We start from the raw sequence: 16450 nt of genomic DNA, 5'->3' as shown, positions 1-16450 counted from the left end.
TTTATGATATTTTATGTTGTCTTAATTATGATTTATAAAAGTATGAGTTTTTCTTAAATGGTGGAACTGGGCTTTCATATTGACCTTAGTCGCTCAATAGTAAACAAAAAACATATATTCATATCTGATTATTTTGTCTTGTCATGTTGTTGCCTGGTGATATTTGATTAGGCTCTCCGGCAGGTGCCAGCAGCGTCTTCGAGACGGACGCGCAGCGCGCGACACTTGCAGCAGGAAGAGAGCGCGCGCGCGGGAGCGAGTAACTGAACTCTCATGATGGGGAAGTAACTGTCAGTCACAGAAGAGCAAGAGAAGACATTTTCACATTCATAACTATTTAGCACATTCCTGAAGATTTGCGGTACGATTTCTGTGAACAGTGTGAACATGTTTTCTCGAAAGAAAAAGGAGCAGACGACTAAAGCCTCTCCAGCCTCCAAGAAGAGCAACTCCGCTCAAAACCCTTCGGTAAGACCAACAGCCCTTCTTAGGAATACAAAAAAACAGAGTTTAGTTTTGTGATAGGTTGATATTACTGCTGTAAACGTGTTTAAAAGAGAAAACTGGTTTAATCAGCCCGAAAACTTAAGCGTAAAGCGGCTTTGCAACTTTTGGTCTATTTTAAACGGTTGACAAATGAATTCACATTCATCCTCTTGCTTTCCTTCAGCAGTTCACACACAATAATTTTATTTAAAAGACTTAATGTACTTTATTATTATAGATATTGGACTTGTGTGGGAGGTCTGATTCATTTTAGAGAATTTGTTAACTCGAACGATTCATTTTAAATGAACCGGTTCATCACAATAGTCGAGTGATTGATGACAACGAACAGTTTGCGAATCGTTTGATTGAATCATTAAAAGGAATCGACTCAAAAGAATGTTTTGTTCAATTGGTGTGACTATTGCAAATTGATGAACGGTTCTCTACAACTGTTGGTGAACAATGACTGGTGAAGAGCACAAGAAGATTTTTTCTCTTTGTTTCGCAAACAGTGCCAAAAATAAACTGAGAGGAAGTCAGCAAGAGTCATCTCAGAAACGAGCAACTGTTGTACAGCTCCAGGTGGAAACAAGAATAGAAAAGAATCCAGAAGGGCTTCACTTTTTCTGTTGCAATACAATAAAACATGGTTCTGTGGAGATTCATAACTAATCTCCTTAGACATAGAAAACCATGGTTCTTGATTAAAAGAGCGAACCTAAAGAGAGATCATCCAAAAATGACAATTGTGTGATATTTTATTGTTATTTCAAACATATAGGACTAGAACTTTGAGGTCCAAACAACTTTGGACCCCATTGACTTTAAGTGATTTGACAAGTTCATTTGAAGCACCAGTACATAGGAAATTAAAGAACCACAACTACCAGATGATATCATGATACCTACCTATAATGATATAAATAACCATATATAAAAATAAAAGGGCTCAATGCTGAACCTGAAGTAATACTGACAAACTATTAGCGCTGCACGATATTGAAAAGTGTGTCAAATCAATTTAAATATATTTAAGAACTGAAAATTATATAACCGATATATATTTCACATTCTTTCTGGGGACAGAAAGCATCACTACAACTTCTGAAAGTGAACCGCAGTGTTTTAGCATTACATAAAAAGTAATGTCACAAGTCTTTTTAACATAAATGTACACAAACACTATTTAAATCCCAACAAGTCTTGCTCAACTTGGTAATATATAGTTATATCAACCTGAAAACTATCCAGGTAAACAAATACACCTGAATAATATAGTGGATGATTAGTTATTTTAATTTATCTTTGTTACTAAAAATAACAAATACAAATAGGACAAATACAATAAAAACAAAGATTCAAATGAAATAAACAGTGCTTTGAGTTTTCAGGCAGGCGTACATTAGATCTGTTTAACAGTAGCATTCACAAAAGAAACATTATAATCAAATGTAAAACTAAAACGCTGCATAGTCTTCACATGAATTGAATATACATTGATTCATATTAAAGCCACTAAAGTTATTCAGTCAAGAGCCGTGAGTGATTTTCTCTTTTCTTCTGTTTGACTGACAGCAGCAGGTTTACTGGATTAGGCTACTGTCACTTTAAGACCTAATGCACACACACATCCTACTGACACACACACATGATTTCTTTCTATATGCGTTGACCAAAACTTTGACTTTTAGCACTGTTTTGAACTAAGCAGCCTATTAAAATCAATTATTGCGATTTGCATATTGCGATATGTACATTTGCGATATTGCAGCCCTAAACTATATATCATTTGAAATTTTACAAACTCTTGTTTTCATATTTGGTGACTGATTTTCAATACAAATGACAGAGGAACAGTAATTTATTCATTTGCAACAAGAATATTTTCAGAGTCATAAGTCGTGTTCAGACCTTTATTTTGAAAAAGTGATGAACCAACCCGATCTGACGGAAAACTGTGGTGGTGAATTCATAAGATTTGAATCTGATTTGTTAAAGAAACTCATTAAGAAGTACCGCCCCTAATCTCGCTACTAAACGCATCCGTCACTGGGGTTTAAACAAATCGTACCGAAATGTGAGATTGTACGAATTCACACAAATTAGTCTCCAATTAAGCAAAATGTAAAATAGACGGTTACAAATTGCTGTGAGATTGTGTTGGATGAACATAGTAAATCAAGAAATATTGGTAGAAACCTCATGTCAAGAGTTCAAAAGATAACATTTTTTGAGAAAAGAAAAGGTTGAAATAAAAAAAAAATTCTCATCTCTCAGATTCTGTCCATTTTATTACGAAATTCAGACAATAAATACCGTTTTGGCGCTTGTGAATGTGACGTGACAGATCGCTGTAGCGCCTCAGTTCAAGTAAACCGATCATCTGATACTTTTTATTTAAAGATACAGTACAACTATATATGCCTCATACATAGGGGTGTGACAGTTAGCATATAACCGTGAGACCGACGGTTATAGTTGAACACCGTCATTACAACTCTATAACCGCCAAAACCGTGTTATTAAAATATTTTTTACAAACATTTTTTATCATAGAGAATGTTTAAATACTAATTAAAAACAATTGTTAACAGTCTGTGTTATTAATGGTCTACGTCGTTTCCAACTGTATTTGATTCTTTGCCAAGCGACCGCCAATCATTTGAGATAGAAATAAAAGCTATGATATAGTGATGTGCCATCATTATGAGATTTATTAAACAAATGAAAAACATTTGCAATAATAAACATTAGCAATGAACATTTGCAATCGGGAGACATGGTTTTTACCACTTAATGAAGTTTTGTTTTGTAAATCGTCAGACATGATTTTTACCACTTCATTAAGTTTTGCTTTGTAGAAAGCCTTTCTTTAAAGCGAATTTCATTTTGTACAAATTGTATCTTAATTTTAATAAATGTTTCATCAACCAATTGCATGTATTTAATAAATAAAAAGCAAATAGGAGGACAATATAACCGTGACATGGAGGCGCCGGTGCGCCGCGTTCACTTGCATTGCATTGTGAAGTTGAACTAGAGCGCATCTCATCGTAAATGAATGAAACTCAGCGTAGGCCTATGCCTCATACATAGCATTAAATATCTTTGCTGCATCCTTTCTAGAACAGACAAGGGCTTTCTTGCGGCTCGCATCAGCAGAGCATTGCATCGTCCATAGATCGCAAAACAATCAGCGGATGGCGGGCGGGTGCGGCTTTGAAATCTGGTCCAAAAACGTTGGTGCTGATGATGAGTTTTGTGATGCGGTTGCGAATGAACTAATACCCCCATCTGCGTATCTCTATCGATAACAACATTGAACACTACACAAATATTAATTTTATTCAAACTAAGTTGTCTTATAACAGACGAACGTCACGAACGTCGCAACCCCCGACCGACGACGACAACGGTTATGTTACGAACCGTCACATTTGACTCACGTCATAACCGTCATCACCAATTCTGAAACCGGCACACCACTACTCATACATAATATCGATCAATCAGTGTTTTTCAACCGGGGAAAGAGGTCAATAAAACAGCAGGAGAACAATTATGGCACAGAACGTGACATTTACCTCAGGAAAGCCATTTAATGACCGTAGTACGTTAGTTGACTAGAAAAAAATAGCTACACTAGGAGTATTTTGCTAAATATGTGCACTATGTTACATATTTATAATATTTTTTACTTGTGTCATTAAATAATTGTTATTATAATGAAAACCGCATTATATTTATTTTTAACCTTTAATAATACCAGCTGATAGGGCTCTCTATGTTTCCAGCATTATGTGAGATATATTTTTTCTTGAGAAAAATGTGCATGTAGGCTATCTACTGTACCTTACCTAATATTTATCCAAATGAGTCAATATTGAATCAAGATTGAAATCAAATCCCAAGAATTGGATTTAAATTGTGTTAGGCAATAACACAAACAGTAGTCTACCAGTCATTGTACTATGTAAGCACTGTAACATGTTGTCACTAAACTTAATACAATTCTGTTTAGTTACCAAATGTTTTGACTATCACAATTACACCGATTGTGATGCAAGTTGTTTTTTTACACAATCCACGCCCCCCTCCAAACTAAACTCAAAAGTTGGCAGCCCTGCATTTATGTGTTTGTTAGAGGTTGAATTCAAATCAAATACTGCCAATCTGCCCATATTACTTCTGAATAGGATGTCATAAATTGTTTGAAAATTATGGAAATATATGGTTCAGATCACTCACACATATATGGAAATGGGAGAGTCCTTATATGGTCATCAGTGGAGCCTGGATGTGGTCTAGTGGAAGCGTCTGGTACTGCGCCCACACAGAGTCTCACTGAAAGCTCATTTCTTGATATCAGCCTCAAATTTAGAACTTTTTGAGGTTTTTGGCTTTTATTATCTTGCCGTTTTAGAGTCAAACATGTTTTTATATATAAAAACATATATATATATATTTATTTTATATAAAATATAAAAAAAAGTATATTTTTACTTTTTTTATAAAATTTTACTTCTATAAATTTTTTTTTTTTTAAATGTAACTTTTTTCCTTTTTTTCCACTTCTACAATAATCTGCCATGCCTCTCCTTTAAAAAGAGACCAAACTTAAGTCTGTGCTCCAAAGTATTCAAGATTTAGAACAATTTAAGTTGGAAATGTCGTTTTGGAGAATATGCCCAAAAAATGGTACAGGCAGTTAAGAGGTTAATATTGTTGTAAGAAAATCATAATTGTACATAATTTGTATATTTATTGCAGTTTTATTTTTTATTATGAATCTTTTCATTTTCAATACTCTGAGCTTGTCATAAAATAGCCTTTGCTGTTGATATGGTGTTAAATAATAAACAAATTAACCAGACTAAATATGTAAGATTGTAAGATATGTAAATAATTAAAATTTAAATAAATAAATGTTTTATTGTAATATTAGTAAATATACTGAATAAAATAATTTATTGTATGTATGTAATATTTACTCAAATTGCAATTAAAAATATATTAAAAAAATAATTTTAAGGTTTATATATATATATATATATATATATATATATATATACACTTTTTTGTGTATATATTTTTTAATGAATAATAATTAAAGATATTTAACTAGTTTTTCATATTTGGTCATTACAAATTTTTTCAATACAAATGACCGAGAAACAAGAATTTGTAACAAGAATATTTTCAGACTGTTCAGAGCTTTATTTTGAAATAGTAATTCACATGAAAAATCATGAAAGATTGGTAGAAACCTTTGTTTGGTTTGTCTTTATTCCAAGAGTTGAAAAGATAACATCCATTCTATTTTTTAAGAAAAAAGGGGTCTGAAATGTTTATATATATATATATATAAATGATCCATTTTTAGTTGAGAAATGCATGTAAATGCACATATTTTATATTAATGCACCAATGTTTTCAGCCTTGAGCGCTGACAATTAAAGCTATATTACTGGGCAGAAAAATGGTTTAATAATTAATTTAACTAATTATTCACTGTTGAGTTCATTGTTTTGTTATTTAAACCAATTTCTGTTTCCTCATATATTTCACCATTAACCCTGTCCATAGTATTTCTCTCATTCACACTCCATCCTCTCTCTCCTTCCCATGTTAACCCAGTTGTCCATCCTTCAGGAACACTCTCACTATGACACTATCGATGGCCTCTGCACGCTGGCTCCTCCTGATTCGGTGCCCTCGTCCTGCCCGGGAACACCGTCGGCCCACTCCAAGCTAACGGGGTGCAGTTCTCCTGTCGGGACCATCAAACGGCCCACGGGTCTCAGCCGCCACGCCAGCGCCGCCGGGTTCCCCTTCCAGACCTCCGGGACGTGGAGTTTCCACAAGAGCTACGCTCGGGCCGCTCTCAGCTTCGGACAGGCAGACGGTTGTGAAGCGTCGGCCATCGAGGTGGAGGACATCCCCTCGCTGCTAAGAGACGTCGCCCGCTTCGCAGAGGCTGTGGAGAAACTAAAGGACATGGTGCTGGGCGAAGGTATGAGGTTTTGGGTATGCTACGATAGTGTTGGCGGTGTTAGCGGTATTCAGAAGCACTCCGGCACCACTCCCCCCACCGTCAATTAGATTTTTAAAAAATTTTTTTTAATAAAATCATTTAGTTCCGTTAGAGAACAGACACTACAACTAAAAACTGAACGTGTCTGCTTAATAAATCGTGAGCTGAACGAGAATCGCAGCACAGATCAGCAACAGGAGTCAGATTTGTTTACATAATATATGTGTGTGTGTACTGTGTATAATTATTTTGTATATATAAATACACACACATGCATGTATATATTTGAGAAAAATGTGTTATTTATATATAAAATATTTAATATAAATATATACAGTATATACATGCAAATATTTCTTATATATATGTATTTATATATACAAAATAATTATACACAGTCGACACACACACATATATTATGTAAACACAAACTTTTATTTTGGATGTGATTAATCGCGATTAATCGTTGCACAGCACTATTTCAGTTTGGCCGATAATGCAGCTGAATAATATTTTCTGTTTTTAAATACTCTTGTTTGTAATATTAGTAAATATTGTCTAAACAATTAATTGTACACAATATGTACTCAATTTGCAATTAAAAAAATTTAATATTTAAAAAATGAAAAAAAAAAAATTATGATTGTAATATTGTGCAATATGCAGTTAAAAATGTAAACATTTAATATTTAAGAATAAAAATGAAAGATAATACTTTTGATTGTTATATTAATAAATATTGTCTAATATAATCTATTGTACACACTATTTACTCAATTTGCAATTAAAAATGTAAACGTTTAATATTAAAGCAAATTAATAAAATAAATGACTAAAAATTAAAGATACTTTTGATTGTAATATTAGAAAATATTGTCTAAAATATTTTTTGACACAATATTTACTCAATTTGCGATAAAAAGTTGTAAATGTTTAATATATATGTAATAAAATATATATGAATATAGAAATGAACAAATATTTAGAAATTGAATTAAAACATTTGATTTTGTAATATTAGTACATATTTTGCAAAATAATATATTGTACATAATTTGCAATTAAAAATATTTAAATATTTAAGTTAAAAAATGAAATTTGATTGTAATATTAGTAAATATTGTGTAAAATATTTTTTGTATATATTTACTCAAATTTCATACAATATAGTATATATTTACTCATTTTCTAAAATAATATATAATATTTAAATAATTATATGAAGCTATTAGAAATACAGATAAACCAAGTTATGCCATTGTTTTTTGCTATATTACTAGACAGAAGACTTAATTGAACTATTTATTGTTCAAACATATTTCTGTTTCCATCTTTTTTGTAGAAGGAAGAAAGACACTCAAGGTCATGTGTTACTACATAATTTAAAACTAGAATTAAATTATATCAGCTGTATTTGATCTGCAACTCATCAGCGATCTCTAGATATCATTCTCAGCCATTAGAAAGCCCACATAAACTAATCATTAACATGAGTTCAGGAATGGCCATTTGTAACATACGTTTTGACAGAGTGTTTCCGTGGAGAAAGAGAGGAAGGAAGAGGAACCGTGCGTCAGATGTTTTCATTGCAGGCTTCAGTTTGAGATTACACACGTCCGCTGGGCTTCACCTTCCCTTAAAATAGTTAGGGTTTGAAATGAATCTTTTAGCTCACCGGACAATTCGGCTACTCAATTTTTAAGTTACCAGCCATTCATAACTTCTACTAGAAAGGAAAAAAAAGAAAAAGAAGAAGAAATAAACCAGATTACTACGTCACATCTTATATATATATTAGGGCTGGGTAAAAAATATTGATTTCTCGATTTTAATAAATTCTTAAATCCTAAGAATCGATTAGTCATCCTGTTTTCAGTTGATGAATGAATGGAACGTTGTAGTGTGTATTCCTTCCAATAAATCGCACAAATCTTTGTGCTTTGTTACTATTGATATGAAACAAAGTCTCAGATTTCAAATTACGTCCATTTTCTTACGAAATTCAAAAACATAAATACCGTTTCGGCGCTGTGGCGTGAGATCGCTCTGAAGAGAAGTAGAAGCACATGATCTTCTCTTCCGCCTTAATAACACCAGTTACAGCGCGAAATAAACATGAATGAGCATCTGAAAGTGTGTTAAAAGATCGAAGACCGTATCATGTGACATGGAGTCGCTCAATCCGTGTTTCAACCATGGAAAGACGTCAGTAAAACAGCTTGTAAACAATGTCATGTAACGTCACATTTACCTCAGAAAAACCAGATCCAGTGACCATAAACTCGTTAGTCAGCGAGAAAAATTAACTCTAGAGGAGCATTTATCTAAATATATGCATCATATTACATATTCATTATAATTTTTAATGTTCTTCAATATTTAATGCATGTTTGAATAAGTTTTTATGACAGCCATGTTTACATTTCATATAACTTTATTATTATAAAAATAAATAAAAGTGTAATTTAAGTGTTTGTATACAAATCAGTTAATTTTTACCTTCAATATTATAGTAGGCTAATGAAGCCTATAGGCTACAACTGACTCCCATAGTTTACAGCATTAGTGAAGAGATTTGTTTTCCTTGAGAAAATTTGCCATGTATTGAACCTGATATCCAAAATAATCAATATTGAATCGAATCGAATTGCAAGCTTGTGAATCGAAATCGAATTGAATTGTGAAATTTGTGTCAATACCCAGCCCTAATATATATATATATATATAAAATTGGATTTCATACATTGATTTCTTATTCAAACAAAATCCTGTCATCCAAATGCTTTTTAATCTTCGCTATTGCTTCAATGCAAATTAACAAGCGCGCCGTTATTTGTTGTGTAGTGACGAGTGTGTTCAAGTAAGCCAGATATGAGCAGATTCTGCACAATACGCTGTATTTAATATAAATTGGCTCGTGATTTGATAGCGTTACCCGCCACAGTCGATTTTTACACGCATTTGGCGAGTGTTAATTTCAGACCCTGAAAAGAGCGTTTGACGGGCTAAACCCTACAGAGGGAAGGCCTGAACCCTCCTGCTTCTCACCGCATGTGGTGATGTGGTGTTATAGTGGGGCTTTTGATATTCCTCCTTTAGTCTTCGCGCACAGTCACTCACTCCTTGAAATGTGACATTGAAGGTGCACAAAGGACTATTGGCAAACTGAGGTGTTTGAGCTGCTCTTATGGTAAACATGCAAATTGGCATCAAAAAAAGTAGTTCACACAACTGTACTGTTGATTAAAATGCTAAATTTGGTATTACATTGTGTGTGTAAATGAATAGACTCGGAGTTGGTGCTGAAACCCAATGCACAGGACAATAGACACACCAGAATAATAATATTGATGATTCTGAAGCTAAAAATACAGAATTATTGTAGACGAATATTCACTGACTAGATATTTAAAATAATGTTGCCACTTTTACTGGTAACATCAGACATTTGGCATTATCAGGACACACAAATATTCCCACATTGCATTATTATACATTATATTCATCATTATATATAGTAGTTTAATGTAGTACTGACACTAAAACTCTGAAAACTTGATTTTTTTCTCACACAGTAACTTTTATTTTGGGTGAACTATACACAATATATATTGTTGCATTTTTGTATTGCGATATATTGTGACATAATGATTTCCCTCGCGTGTGTGGTAAACTGTGCACCTTGGCTGACTTTACCCAGCGCAGAGATCAGGAGAGAGATGTGTCACGTCTGCTCTATGAAGAACAGAAGTCAGTCGCGTCTCCTCAGGCCTTGTGGACTTCCTTAAAGCGTTGCTATATTCATCAGCTCTACTTCCTGTTTACATCTGCTGTGCGTGTAGAGTTGCAATAGTAATGTTTCCAATGTCATCTCAAGACACATCTTTCTTTCAGCCATTTGGTGTTAGCGTAACCAAGGATTCCCAAACTTTCTTGCCAGCTGGACTTCTTTGACCTAAAATAATTTCTCTGAAAGTTAGTATTTCAGAATAATAGTTATTATTATTAACTAAAACATTTTATGGTTATTGTAATTTTACCTAGGCTAAATGAACACTTTTACTATACTAAAAGTTGAAGCAATAAAATTACTAACTATAAAAATGACAAAAGCACATAATACAATTACTGAAAATTAAACATATTAACATTTTGAAAATGTAAAGATAAAATCTAATAACTATAATAGTGCAGAAATAATACTCAATAACTATTAGCAATTTGTTCATGGTTCTCTGATGTTGGTTAATGGTCACATAACATGCAGCTAAACAAATAGAATTTTTACTTTTTATTTATTTATTAATTTTTTATTATTTATGCATTTTAAATGTACATTTTTATGATTTCGTTTTCACTTTTCATCAACTCAAGAACCCCCGTTTGGGGAACCCTGGCATAAAAAATAGGTAACACTTTCCTTAAAGCCTTTATGTATAAATACATTATTAATGCATTTATAAAGCCTTTATGTATAAATACATTATTAATGCATTTATAAAGCCTTTATGTATAAATTCATTATTAATGCATTCATAATGTATGTTAAAATGCATAACTGAAATTGGTTATTTGCCATGTGTTTGAACTTTCTAAAGGTGTAACAACAACCCTCTATGGACACAGTGAAGCTCGAGTCGCCATTGGCTAGTACATTTTTTATTTTACCTTTTACATGGAATGCAAGAACAATGCAAATTAATAAATTCTACCTAAATATAATATAAAATATACATTTCAAGCACTATTAAAGTCAAGTAAATAGTCTGTAATAAGATAAGCACAAATAATCAAAACTACAAGCAATAGCACAAATAAACACAATAAGTTTTACAGTTAGATACAGATTAGGTAGATTATGTACAGAAATTGAATAAAGTAGCCCAATCAAACATAAAATAATGCAAAGTCTTCACTGTAGAAATTAAATATAGATGAATCCTCATTAAAGTTACGAAAGTAATTCAGTCAAGTGATTTTTGTTGTTGTGTGATTAACATTAAAAACACAGGCTGCAGGAATATTAGGCTACTGTCACTTTAAGACATAATGCACTGATCCAATATACTGTTACACATGCGTTTTCCTTCTCCACTGAAGACATAACCATCTATGTTTACTAGGATACTCGCTAAGATGGACATTTTGACATCATTTTGTGTGAAATTGTCCGTTCAAGCGCAAGAAGTCAGAGTTTAATTCAGTATTCTCGTGCTGTCAGACGCAGCTTTCTGGGCACGTGCTTCGGATGTGCTGTTTGCGCAGACAAAACTTCTCACACAGCGCACGTGAGTTATCTTGAAATTATATCTGCGCTAAACTTATTATTTGCCTCTAGTTCAATTACAGGCGACTGTAGTCGTACTATTTACTAGCCATTGGCTAATTAAAGACATTTTTTTAGTTGCCTCTCATGAAATCTGGTCGCATATTGCGAGTGATTTACTTGCATTGTAGAGGAACAGTGAATAGATAAGTATTAGAACTGTGGTTACAATTATTCATGAGATCATACAATGCATTATAAGATGCATTACAAGGCATTATTAATGCATGAAAGATACTTTTATAATGCATTATATATAAAGGCTTTAAATGGTTAGTTCACCCAAAAATGAAAATTCTGTCATTTATTCTTCTCCCCCTAATGTCGTTCCAAACCCGTAAGACCTTCGTTCATCTTCGGAACACAAATAAAGATATTTTTGATAAAATCTGAGAGCTTTCCGGACCCCTCCATATTAGGCAGCAACGTCATTGCCACTTTCAAGGCCCAGAAAGGTAGTAAAGACATCATTAAAATAGTCCATGTGACTACAGTGGCTCAAATGTAATGTTATGAAGTGACAAGAATACTTTTTATGTGCAAAAAAAACTAAAATAACGAAATTTTTGGGGGGTTGCTCACAAAAATATTCTTGTCGCTTCATAACATTAAAGCTACACTGTGTGATTTTTACCCCCATCTAGCGGTGAAATTGTATATGACTACCCAGTGAATATTTGTTTCTGTTCCTCTCAATTCCGAGGGCGTTTTAACTCCTACGGTGGCTGTATTATTCCAAGATTAACATGGCTTCCAGTTATCGACTTCGTCCATGACAATAATAAACAATACCTCTAAAATGAATAAAACTACAGGACAGATGTCAGGAGGTAAACGTCACCCTTAGAATCGGCTATCCCAGCATAATCAGATTAGGCTAACGTTACAATGTGTACAAAGTAAAAGCAATTAAAAATAACTAAAATTTACCTTGTCCTTTTTTTTATATAGCTTAAAAAATTGCGCCTTTAAAACTATTCATCACCTGTGATCCGTCGCAGCCATAGACTGTAAAAAAAATATTTTTTATGCAGCACAGATTTATGTTCCAAGGTAAACAATACTTTTTCACCATTGACGCGAGGATGAAGTTATACTAGAGGTCGTTCTGGCGTTATGCACAACCATGCTATGGTTAGACAAGCAACTATAAAACTTCGAATTTACACAAATGAATTACAACAGGCTGAATTAGCCTACCTGTCGAGAAGAAAGCAGGCAACCTCGGCGTCCGTTTTAAAATCTTTTCTCCTCATGAGCTCTTTCCATCTGGGAAAAGTTACTCCAATATTGTCTATGGTCTTGCTGATTTGTCTGTCGCGTTGACGTTTTAATTCTCTCTTTCAAGTGTGAGTACGCACGCACGCACACACACACACACCACACTATCTTTCAAATCTGCCGGCACTCGCAAGCTCGCGAGTAATCTCCCCCTCGCATTCATTACGGTGTCACTGAGTGAAAAACGCAAAAGGCGAAGCTTGAATTTACAGGTATGTCCCTCTTTGGCTAATGTAGTTTTAAAATGGAGGGGCAACATGGCGACTGGCATTTGAACCCCTCACCCGTATGTACTTTCAATGGCAGATTATAAACTTAAGAGAATACTTTATTACTTGAAAGAAGTAAATATACATTAATGAGCACTTATATTTTTGAAAGAACTAAGTGTTTTTTGCTAAGAATCAACTAAAAAAGTTACACAGTGTAGCTTTAAGGTTGAGCCACTGTAGTCACATGGACTATTTTAATGATGTCTTTACTACCTTTCTGGGCCTTGAAAGTTGCAATGATGTTACTGCCTATGGAGGGGTCCGGAAAGCTCTCGGATTTCATCAAGAATATCTTTATTTGTGTTCTGAAGATGAACGAAGGTCTTACGGGTTTGAATTTTCATTTTTGGGTGAACTAACCCTTGAAAGTAAAGTGTTACTGATAATCTCACCATCAACTCTGATTTTGGTAGCACTTTATTTTACAGTCTAATTTCCCATATACATACTATGTACTTATCACAGTAATTACAATAGCTGGGTAATAACTAGGTACTAACCCTGAACCTACACCTAAACCTAACCTTAGTTACCTTATATTACATGTACTGTAAAATAATATTCAACCCTGACTTTTCCTAAGTACCTGAGATGAAGCTGATATTAAATGAAGCATAATAGAGAACTCAATTAAATCTCCTGAGCAATGAAAGAGCAACCGCTGAGCAATAACTTCTTCCTCTGGGAAGTCACGTAGCGTCGTCATGTTTGTCTTCAAACACAGTTGTCGCTTCCTTAACAGTGGAGCTGCTCTCAGCCACAAAAGGAGATTCATTCACAGCTCACAGCCACAGAACGACTGCAGCGTGCAGGTCTGTACAGGCCTTCGACGTTTCATCTTACAGAAACCAGCAGTCAGCGCTGAAATGAGAGGTGGGGCTGTTCTTGGGCAGATGGCAGGATTTTTTATATCTGTCATCATATCATGTGTGACAGTGGGGCTGCACAATATATCGAAATATGGCAAATGTACATATCGCGATATGCATATCGCAACGCCTTGCAATAACTGGAGTCATGAACAAAAGACGAAGAGAAAATCACTCGCTGCTCTTGGCTGAATAACTTCCGTAGCTTTAATTAGAATCAGGATATATTTAATTCATACAGTGAAAACTAAGCTTTTACGTTTGATTTATTGAGTTTCAGTTGTTGAATAACCCTAATGTAGGATAACCTGAACCCCACTGATGTTAAAATAACACTTCTTACACTACAGTAAAACACTGATGTTCACTGTCAGAAGCTGTAGGGATGTTTTCTTGTCACAAAAAGAATGTGAAACACGTATGTAGGTTGTATAAGTTTAAAGATAATTTAAGTTTATTTTACACATTATCGTATCGCATATCGCATTATTTAATGAGTTATTTTTCTTCAGTATCGTGCTTCCTGAAGGGGTGGACAGTGACATGCCAGTTTTAGATGGACAGTTCATGCACATGAAGAAACTTTGCTCAGGTCTGCACACGTCATGCATGCATCAACTTGCACAGAAAAACATTCCCCTCACTTTCTCCTGTGAAATATCAGTGACTTGAATCTCTATTACTATTGCTTTTGAAACCAGCCAGAGCGATCTGGCATCGGGACAGGGAGTTTTGCATGTGCAAACGCCACACAGAACATCAAATTGTCTGAGTTACACACGTGTGTAGGAGTCAGCGCTGCATCAAACAGGAACGACTGTTTGAAATGTTACGCTCTTGTGTTGTGTTGTGTGTTTTTTTGCATTTTTAAGAACACCCACACTCTGAACATGCATTTAGGCATGGAGACACACACACACACACACAAGGACTTTTGTCGTGCACAACAACAGCTTTCATTGTCCTTCTGTAAAGGATACGGTTCCACAGCCAAACTCCTGCTTTTTTTTTTTCCCCCTCAAACGTGTGCTGATGTCGTTCCCCACGACTGCTGATGTCGATTTACGATGGAGTTGCCACAAGTTCTGTGATGTTAAAACAAAACATTTGCTAATGGTTTGATATCAAAAAGTGAAACAAAAGTCATTGCTCTGAACATTTGAATCTGTTGAACCTTGATTCATGAATTCTTGTTGAACCCACAAATCATGAGTTGACCGTAATATGTAGTATCATAGACGTAGTATCAGAGCATGTGTGCGGCTGTAAGTTCCCTCTTGTGGTATTGAGCGGGGTTGTTCAGGCACAGAGAAGTGCATTGTGGGAATGGGTGGGTAGGAAGTGGACAAATAACTGACATGTTTTGGTGAAAATGTGAGGCAGAACAACAGTTGATCTACTTCCTAACATGTGGCAATGCAGCCTCATTGTGATTTACAGTGTCTACAAATAGTGTTGGATACTAAATACACATTTAAAAGTATCAGAATGCCGTGTTTTAGATTAAAAACATATAAAAAAAGTGAGTGTCGTTTATTTAAAACATACTTTTAAAGTGTCCAAATGCCTCTTGATTTCAGCCTAAAACATGTCCGTGTTGATGAATGCAGATGTTTTCTCATGGATGTTGTCTGTGTCTGCAGTGAAAGAGGAGCCGTGCAGCCGGCCGGCGGTGCACGAGTGTTTAGGGGAGGTTCTGCGTGTGTTGCGGCAGGTAATCAGCACGTACCCTCTGCTGAACACCGTGGAAACACTCACCGCAGCAGGAACTCTTATCTCCAAGGTCAAAGGTCAGTACAACTGTAAAGTTTTCTTTACTTTTATTAAACCTCTTCAAGTAACAAAAGTACATAATTTTTAAAAAACTACCACAATAGAAATTTTTTTAATAAATAAATAAATAAATATATATCTATACAGGGTTCCCACGGGTCCTTGAGATCCTTGAAAGTTTGTGAATCTGAAAGAAAAAAAAAATCAAGACCCTGGAAAGTTTTTCCAAATAAACATACATAGATGCTTAAAAAGTGCTTGAATTAATTTGTGCAAGAAGTTTCCTGGAAAAAATTCCATATTTTAAATTCCGCTAATGTGTAATTTCGCCCACACTTCATGACCTATGCACACTAGCTTGCTTGATTTACATTAGCTACGCGCATTTACGCGTTACGTTAAAGGA

At 34.4% G+C, this 16450-nt stretch overlaps 1 protein-coding gene across 1 annotated transcript in view; it reads left to right on the top strand.

Moving 5' to 3' along the window:
- Nucleotides 1-210: 210 nt before the first annotated feature.
- The window catches only part of arhgap45a (Rho GTPase activating protein 45a), a gene marked incomplete at its 3' end in the record, with an annotated part of 45926 nt that continues 29686 nt past the window's right edge, over nt 211-16450 (top strand). The window contains exons 1-3 of the mRNA XM_079876910.1: nt 211-468; nt 6127-6502; nt 15915-16061. Of these exons, the coding sequence (XP_079733036.1) occupies nt 388-468; nt 6127-6502; nt 15915-16061 (604 nt within the window). The 5' untranslated portion in view covers nt 211-387. The remainder of the gene's footprint in view (nt 469-6126; nt 6503-15914; nt 16062-16450) is intronic.

This window comes from Squalius cephalus (assembly GCF_949319135.1).
Source record: "Squalius cephalus genome assembly, chromosome: 7".
In the NCBI taxonomy this organism is placed as follows: Eukaryota; Metazoa; Chordata; class Actinopteri; order Cypriniformes; family Leuciscidae; genus Squalius; species Squalius cephalus.
Note: the sequence above shows the minus strand (reverse complement) of the source record. Positions and strands in the feature narration are given on the sequence as shown.